This window comes from Hipposideros armiger, unplaced genomic scaffold (assembly GCF_001890085.2).
Source record: "Hipposideros armiger isolate ML-2016 unplaced genomic scaffold, ASM189008v1 scaffold_292, whole genome shotgun sequence".
NCBI classification, from domain to species: Eukaryota; Metazoa; Chordata; class Mammalia; order Chiroptera; family Hipposideridae; genus Hipposideros; species Hipposideros armiger.
This window is the reverse complement of record NW_017731642.1, coordinates 1918509-1928035: the sequence shown is the minus strand read 5'-3', so window position 1 is coordinate 1928035 and position 9527 is coordinate 1918509. Positions and strand designations below refer to the sequence as shown.

Sequence of the window (9527 nt, the reverse complement as noted above, 5' to 3'; positions counted from 1 at the left end):
ACCCTTTTCACCCTCACAAAGTAACAACCCCCCTCCCCCCATCCACTGCCCTCCCACCCCCGATATCATGCTTATCTATTACAATTCCATTGAATTAAGATTTTTAAAACGAGATATCTAAGGAGATACTATGTACAACTTTTTTGTTATATACATGCCTAGAAAAATGGCTGGCAGGAAAAAATATGTTAGAGTGATGGGATTACTTAAATGTCTTTACTGTGTTTCCTAAATTTTCTATCACCAATAGCAGCTTTTATAACCCATGAATTATTTTTTTAAATGAAAGGAACATATAGTAGGTCAGTGGAAGTATATTTCCAAAGTAGTGCCTGATTTTGAAAACTTTGTTAATGTAATACTTTGGTGAAAAGTAAAAGTATGTAAATGTTTTGCCCATTTACAAAAACATAATTAGTTTCTATGTTCAGACGGTGGGGAGTGAGAATCAAATAGCAAATTTGTGAATTTTCCCCCCTGAATTGTCAGGCAAAATTAGTAATGTAAGATTGAAGAATAATTTGATATATGTTTAATTTGCAAAGTGTATTTTTTTTGCAGCTACGCAGAATGTATAGGCAACAAAAACTTGAAAGGGATTATAAATCTTAAAATAATCATGCCCTCTAATCTGGGAATTCTGTATAGGAATCAGTCCTATCAGAAATGAAACAATATTTCCCTGTAAGACGTTCATAGCATGGAGAAATGAGAGGTGACCTAACTGTCCAACCTAGAACAGGGTGGGTAAAAGGTGTATGGCAGTGAGAAAGAAAAGGATATAAAGGTACGTGAAGGTACCTGTCAGTGTTATTAACATATCATTTTTTAGTGTCCATCAATAGTATCAATACTAACAGAAGTCTCTTAGTGTAGTGCTTCAATTTCTAAAATGTTATATTCAATCTAATCTTCCCATGAGTGTATCTTTCTTTAGAGGCATCATCAGATAGTTACTTGAGCTCATGTAGTAGGGTAGACTAGAGTTTACCCTTAGGCTCTTTTCATCTACACTGGGGGAACTATGGCCCCAGGGCACCTGTTCTTACAAATAAAATTTTATTGAAACACAACCATGCCCACTCATTTGCATGTTGTCTGGCTACTTTTGCACTACACAGTGCACAAAGCCTAAAATACTTAACTTTCTGCCACTTTAAGAATACTTTGCCAACCTCCTGAAATGAAGAAGATAAGCATATATGATACCTGTGTAAGAAATACTGAGCTGCACTTGTTTCTTACCTTGACTCTTTAATAGTTTTTGTCTTAGAAGCAGTATTATAAAGAACCTATATAGTACCCTCACCTAAACTGATTATTGCCTTTCTGTGTGTCTTTTTGCAAACTTGATCCAAATGTATACATTGATTTTACACATAAATGTTAACATAGATAGAATTTTATGATTGCTTAATGTTTTAAAATACATTTAAAAGCTAGTATTCTGGATGTGTAGGTATGTTAGTGAACCAGTAACTGAAATTTGACCTTTATTCTCTAAAAAGTTTGTGGCATTATTTTAAAAGATACATGCTAGGTAACTGGAAAGTTTAGAAATTAAAGTTTTTAATACATTTTGTTTACATTCCAGCTAAAACCACAACTATGCCTTCCTCTCCCACAACTGTTGTTCCAGGTAATTGAGGTTTTTTATACTAACACTGAGGGTAGGATGTGTGTGTACTGTTGCCTTTTACTATTTCTGCCATCCTTTTCCAGTTTTACTCATGAACTGCATGAATTTTATTCATGAATGGTTATGAACTGCAACTCATCTCTTATATTTAGAGGACCAAAATAGTAGGCTGTTAAATCAATAATGATGAGTTTGCTGAGAGTCCTCTTCTAGTTTTTTAATGTATAATCTCATTGGGCATGATACATTAGAATTAAATGGTAATGTTTTCCCAGAACCCTGTTAGTACAATTTGTAGGTGAAATCTAATTTCTTACAACTTAAAGACCATGGTAATTTGAGTGAAGATAATGTAGCAATCCTTTTTACTGAGAAACCCTAAAGAGCCAGATCACTACTAAATGTGCACCTTGGCCATATTTCTTACCATGGCTTATATTCCTTTATAACTCTTGAAAGTGCATGTGAAAGTTAACTTTTTATTAATGATTTGACATGTTATAAACTAAGTTATATTTAGGTTATGCCACAGGACATAGTAGGTACACAGGTTAGGAACCCTTCCCTCTATTCATATTTAAAATACTGTTGTTTTGATTCTGACGAACCTTTCATTATTTTTGGATTCTTTTGGCTTCATTCTTGTTCTGCCTTTCTCTCAGTTTCAATGAAGCCATTTTGTCTTCACAAGAAGAAATACAGAACAGTTGTAATTAATTTTAAAGCAGGCCAACCTATGTACAGCCACCAGAACTAGTGTTTATTTGATATTCTGTTTAAGAAAGAGTACAATTTCTTCTAAGTATGAAAAATTTTTTATTAAAGTGGATGGTGCTCCATTTGAAATGTTTTACTCCCTGAAAGGAATTTTTGTTTTGTTTCCTCTTGAAACATTTTACTCCCTGAAAAGGAATTAAAATTTTTGTGCTTTTTTTCTCTCATGACTTGGTAATACTTTCTCATAATGTAAAATTTGCAGAGTAAGATTTAAGATACCTTTAATAACAAGTTATTTTGCTTGTTGGAATTATAAATTGCAGATGCTTAAGATTATTTTTGTAATGTCAAATATTGCAACCAAATTTATTTGTAAATTTATTTTTTACATTCAAAAGTTATATGAATTTTCAACACAAATATTAATATTTACTCTAGCAATTAAATAAAAATGTATAGTCTGAAGAATTGAACATTGAAAAAGTACTTCAGATGTTCCCAGGGCAAAATTTATATACCAAGAAAGTCTTTTTCTGTCGTTTTCGTATTTGAAATTGTATGGCAGCATTTACCACTTGATATCACTGGATGGAATGAAAAATGGGATTTATAATTAATTGTCTTCCTCAATTAGAGATAAATTCTAACTGTAAAGATTTGACTCGAGAGGAAATACTTTATAGAATTTAACACTTGGCAAAATAGGAGCTCAGGTTGGTCTTGAAATTATAAAGAGGATCCATGAAACTTATCATTATTTCTTCTATCTTAACAGGTACAACTAATACCACTTTAAGTCCAACTTCACAACCTATGCGGAAGTCTACCTTTGATGCAGCCAGTTTCATTGGAGGAATTGTCCTTGTCTTGGGTGTGCAGGCAGTAATTTTCTTTCTCTATAAATTCTGCAAATCAAAAGAACGAAACTACCACACTCTGTAAACAGACCCATTAAATTAACAAGGACTGGCGTATAACTCACTGAAACCAAAATGCTATCTTTCAAGATGTCCCACATGGAAGACGCTATTCCAGGATCTTTAAATTTTCAAAGGATGCATATAGGATATTTTGGAGCATCATCCTTGAAGAAAAATCAGTTAAATCATTTTGCTCAACAGGAATATTTAAATTACTCTGCATGAATCCTTGTGGCTGTCTTCTTTTATTTTAAATGGCTGCTGCTGTGGGATTATGTTCTTTTTTGTTGACATGCCAAATGTAACTATAAGTGATGGAAAACATTGTCCTGCACAGAAAACCTCACGACTCTTTTGGCAGTTTAAATTTAGTCATTTTAAAGCCTGAAAGCTGCATTATTTTCATCCTAACTCAGGATGTAGTTTAGTGACCATAATTGAGAAGAATGTGCCAAATGAGCATCAATTAGATGGATTTGGGGCTATCATTTCAAAAGTGGAATAAATTTTTAAATTTACTATCCTAAGAGTAAACTATATCCTTAGAGTAAAATATTGTGCTTGATAACAGTTATTTTTTTCTACATTAGAAATAAGATGCCACACAGGGAATTACATTCCAGATTTAAAGAAATGAAAGGATACAAACTGTTCAAGTATAGCAGGTTATTGTTAATACTTGTAAAGCACCTTATATCATTGAGAAAATAAAGAACAGTGCCTTAAAAGACAGACTGAAAGGTACACTGTAACTTAAAATGTTTGATTTGTCGTTTTACATTTAGGAAGGTAAAAGTTTGGTCTGAGGATGTAACTGTTGATGTGAGCAGTGGTAAACTTGCTTTTAGATAACAAACTGTTAATATTTAATTGAAAACTTACCTATTTTATTTTAGACCTGAGTAACTTAAGCTAAAGGATGTTAAAAAAGTTGAAAGCCTTCGGATTTTGAACCTCCCAACAATTTTCTTACGGCTGTTAAAAAAAAAAAAAAGATAAAATTGGTTTAATTATATCTTCCCTTGTACTTCAAAAATAACCCTAACACTGTTGTACCTCAAAAGGATTTCTGCCACGCTTTCTTGAAAAGTAACTTCTTTCATGAGGCAAGAAGGAAATAAGTTGTTTTAGAATCATTTACTCACTGTTGAAGTGAGACAGTCATTTTAAGTTTTGAGACTGTAAATGTGACCAATGTAATTTCAGGAAACTTAAGGATTTTTGGTTGATCAGATTACGGTAGATGTTTAATGATGATAGATTGCCCTGGATAGACAGATTGTACTTTTCTCTTTTTCTTTCTCCTCTCCCATCCTTTCTTCTTAGTTTCAATTCTCGTAGTATAATAAGCACGCGTCCTTTTATTTTGTTAGTTTACCTAGTTTTAGAGGGGTACTTCTTGCCTTTGACACATTGGAGTAGTTTCAGAGGCTTAAATTAGTTTAAAATGAGCCCTTGCTTTTCTAGATCAATAAAGTTTTTTCGTTTTGTTTTAGTTTCTTTAGCCTATAGTGGCTGAGTTTAGCCCTTTGTTTTCAATATTATAATAGGTAATGACAGGTTGCTTCAGTCAATTTCATAAGCCAAAAATTCCTTGCATTTAGATAATTAAAGGTTCTCAAAATGAAGATTTACTGTTTTTTTGGTTACTTGCTGGTACAGCTCAAGTTTGTTTTACTTGCACATTTGTACATACACCTAATGTTTTCAAGTGCCTTAATTGTTTAAAATCTCTGGCTTCAAAGGTTTTTGGGAAAAGGTCGGTTTACTTCACATTTTTGTGTTTTCTTGAGTAGTAATCTAGGTACCTCACAAAAAATTTTTATTACGGTGCCATGGCTGTTAGATTTTAGTGAGTGCTATTAACATACAAGATTCATTTGAAAGTATGCAGAATTTCATTCCTCCCAAAATGGCAAAAATTAACTACAGGGGCATAATTGTCATTTACCTAAATGTGAATACTTTGTCACAAGTTAATGTCAACACAGCAATTTTTGTGAAAATGTAGCTGATGAAGCCTCATCTTCTGTAATTTTGAATACTATTTAACGACAAAATCATGTGAAACTAGTTAGATTTTGTGAGAAGAGCTCTTACAACAGAACTCACGGCCTTCCCTCCCTTTCCTTTAGCTGTTTATTATCTGGAGCCATTAATAATTTTTGGGTTTTTTTAATCCAGAAGGTATATAGAAACCTTTTCAGATTTTTCATCTGATTTGTTCATGCAGATGTAGCTCTATCAAAATACCTTATTTTACCTTAAGATATTTGTTGCACAGGCAGACACTGCTGTATTTAGAAATTTCTATTTCAGTTCATTAAAAACTGCAAAACCAATCTGTATCATGTATCACTGATTTAAAATAAATCTACATGTTTATTGAATCAGTCTGTTCTTTTTTATTAACTGAAGTATGTTTTTGCTTTTTGATTATGATATTTAATGCTAGTGAATTTACCGTATCAGTCTATTTCGGGATGGATTGTCTACTCAATTTTTATTGTTCCCCAAGATCAAAAGACAGTAACTAAGGTACATAATTTGTCAGTGGAGAACAGAGCTTTAGAAATGATAGTTGGAGAGAGGACTTGGTATGCCTATGTGAGTGACATGCAAGTTGGTCTTCCTCACTTAGGCTCTACCAAATCACAAACTGATGAAACGACATTTGTTATAAATCTGAAGGGCTTGTAACTGCATTTTTAGTTCAGATTGCATGTAAAGTAAAATTGGGCTTCTGTTTAGAGTATGTATTTGGTATAAATATCTAGTTCTAAGCCACCTGGTAGTATGTGAAATCTGGTACTTTAGGTCCATGTTTTGACTAGGATTATATTAAATCACAGAATTTGGACTAAGAAGAGAATACTCCCCTATAAGCCTTAAAACCCAGTAGAGTGGACTTAGTAATTTTGCCATAGAAATTAAGAACTTTTGGTTTCATATTAGCCTTATATATGGTCAAGTTTGGTAAATATAAAACTGCCAAGCTCAAAGACTCCTAAATGTTGCTAGAGACAAATTATTTTGAAAAGAATGGGGTTCAAAATAGTTTCTTTAAATAATAAAGTCCTGCGTACTTAACACCCATATATAATAATTACCATTTCTTATGCTCTCCATTATTTTACTACCGGTATTTACGTACCGTCTGCCTATAGAATGTCCTTTAACTTTTAACATTTCTAGTTATGAAGGTACAGATATTGATGAATTTGTTGACTTTTTGTGCCTGCCTTTGTTTTTGGAAGATGTTTTTATTGGATATAGAATTCTAGGTTGACTTTTTTTGCTTTCAGCACTTTAATGATGTTGGTCCACTGTCTTCTCACATTGTTTTCTATGAAAAATCTTTCACCTTTGTCTTTTGTTCCTCTGTACATAACGTCTTTTTTTCCTCTCTTGCCTTTTAAGATTTTTCTCTTTATCACTGGTTTTGAGCAATTATGATTGCTGTGTTTTGTTGCTTGTGCTTGGGGTTCGTTGAGTTTCTTGGATGTATGGTTTTCATCAAATCTGGAAAAATTTCAGCCTTATTCAAATATTTTTTTGTCCTCCTTTCTCTCTGGTAGGGACTCTACACAGGCTGCTAGAAGTTAACCCACAGCTCACCCATGCACCATTTGGGTTTTTTAAAAAATTTCTGTTTCATGTCAAATTATTGTCTCTGAGTTCAATGCTAATGCTACGTCTAATCTATTTGTTAATGTTATCCAATGTGTTTTTCATTTCAGATGTCTTCATTTCTGGAAATTTACTTTGGGTGTTTTTATGTCTACATATTCAGTCTTAGTTTTTTAACATACAGGATAATTTTTAATGCCCATGTCTGCTAATTCAGTTTTGTTTTTTGTTGTTGTGGGGGTTTTTTGCTTATTATGGGTCGTATTTTCCTATTTCTTTGCATACTTGGTAATTTCTTATTGCATACCAGATGTAAATTTTAACTTGGGTGCTGGTTATTTTTTGCTCTGGGACATACGTACTTGAAAACAGTTTGATCCTTTCAGATCTTCGTTAGGCGAGAGCAGAGCCAGAGCATTTGTTCTAGGGCCCATTGTTCTCTAGTTTTGAGGCAAGACCCTTCTGAGTATCCATTGCCCTATGGATTATGAAGCTTTCTAGCCTGGGCTAGTGGGAGCAGGCTCTAATTCTAGCTTTGTGTGGACTCCAGGGACTGTTGCCTCTAAACCATTCCCCAACGTTGGGTATTTTGCCTCACGTGTGTGTGCTAGGTACTGGAGGAGCAGCCTCTGCAGATCTCTGGAGTTCCTCTTTTCCTTGTCTTGCTCCTCCTTGGTCCTCTGTCCTGGAAACTCTAGCTGCCTTCATCTTCCTTGACTTTCAGTTATATCTCCTCAACTCAAGTCGAGTAGGCTCAGCCTGGGTTTCCCCTCCCAGAATCATGGCTTAGAAATTCAATACAGTAAGCTAGGTTAATAGTTTCCTGTCTGCCTGAAAACCAGTGTACTGAAAAATACTGTTTCATGGCATTTTGTGCAGTTTTTCAGTTGTTTCAAGGTAAATCCAGCCTTTTATTTAATCTTGGCCAGAAGAAAAAGTTCAAGATGAGGATTTTTAAATCTTAATTTTTAATTGTTCAAATACATGACTACACATTCTTACTCCTCCCCACCTTCACCTGCATAAACCATTAGAGATAAGATACAAGTCTCCTTTGACCATCCTGTCTCTTCTCCTTGTTTGCCCTCCTCCACTTTCCAGAAGTAATCTGGAACTAGTTTGGTGTTAAAACTCCCCCCTTCCCAACAATTTATATACACATGACAGTATGTACCCTTAGAAAATATATAAATGTGTTTTTTTTATTTTGACATCCTGAAACTTTTTTTTCACTAAAACTACTTGGAGATCTTTCCAAGTTAGTGTATGTAGCTATATCTGGCTGTTTGCAATTTTTAGTTCTTACAGTTTTGCAGAGAATATCTTTGTACCTGCCACATTGTTTATGTGTGAATATTTCTCTAGCGTAAACACAATTGCAAGGCTGCGTGCGTCATAGGGTTCCCACTTGGAAAATTTTAACACACTAAGATTGCCTTACAATTCCCACTAGTATGATGTCACAATGTTTTCTATATCCTTACCACCAGATATTGGCAAAGTTAAATTTTAATACTCTGGCAAGTAAAATTTTTTACCTGGTTACTATCATTAATTTGTACTTCCTCTGAATTTTCTGTTTTTCTCAACAATACGGGTGGTTTTTTTTTAATCTTATACTGAATGTTAATCCATGGTCCATGGATTTTCTTTAATCAATATTTTCTTGAAGTCTTTGTCTTTCATTATGGTGTCTGTGTGTGAGAGAGAGAGAACAGGAGACAAAAGCCTCACAATATGAACAGGAAAAGTTTGACAAAGTATTAACTGTAAGAGTGGATTGGAGTGATGGGACACAGTATCTGTAATTTAAGAAATAAAAATTTGCAAAGCAGTAAAGGACTCTAAAGAATACAGGCTTAAATACAACAAGTGGTCACTATCTGTTCTCCCTCAAGTTGAATTCCAGAAATGATTAGAGAGGATACAGCCTTGGCTCTCTGGATGAAGTTTGTGGGAGCTGCAAATCCATTTGAGATGATGCCAGGGCCGCCATCCACAGGGAAGTTACACCGGTGTAATCTGTGAAGCCATCCAAGGGTGTGCAGGGTAAACCATGCATAGGAGGTACCACACCAGTGACACCCCACTGCTAAGCTATGTGCACTGCTAGAGCTGGGCACTGGGAATTTGCCCAGAACCAGGAAAAGAAATCCCTCCAGTACCCTCAGCTGACAAAACATACCACCTAGCAAAGAACCATTCATGTGGTCCAGCTCCATTTTCACTAATAATGGGTGGAGCAGGCAATAACGGGTAGATTCAAAGCACAAAGCCCTTGTTTCTGTAAATTTATGACCTTCCACTACTTAGTACTTCTTTTGCCCTTGGTCAGAACCTCAGCTGGTCAGGGTTCTTTGCCTGATGGAGTGATCCAAATATCCATTACCGAAGGGTCTGAGTCCTCCAACTGTCCTACCTTTTGGTTGTTGTGGTTTCTTGTTCACCTTTACTACGGGTGTGGAAGAATACGAGCACCTGGTGAATCCTATGTTCCAGAGATAGTCCTTGCCTCCATTGTGACCACATCCAGGGTCCCTCCAGCACCTCTACTGACAAAGCATAACATTTTGCCATTTGGCAAAGAACTACTTACGAGGTCCAGATTTGTTTATTTCACA

General features: G+C 34.8%; 1 protein-coding gene across 1 annotated transcript in view; it reads left to right on the top strand.

The window, feature by feature from the left end:
• LOC109391425 (peptidyl-prolyl cis-trans isomerase-like 6) overlaps positions 1–5666 on the top strand; it is a 53670-nt gene extending 48004 nt beyond the window's left edge. The window contains exon 10 of the mRNA XM_019658980.1: positions 3093–5666. Within this exon, the coding sequence (XP_019514525.1) occupies positions 3093–3298 (206 nt within the window). The 3' untranslated portion in view covers positions 3299–5666. The remainder of the gene's footprint in view (positions 1–3092) is intronic.
• Positions 5667–9527: the final 3861 nt, after the last annotated feature.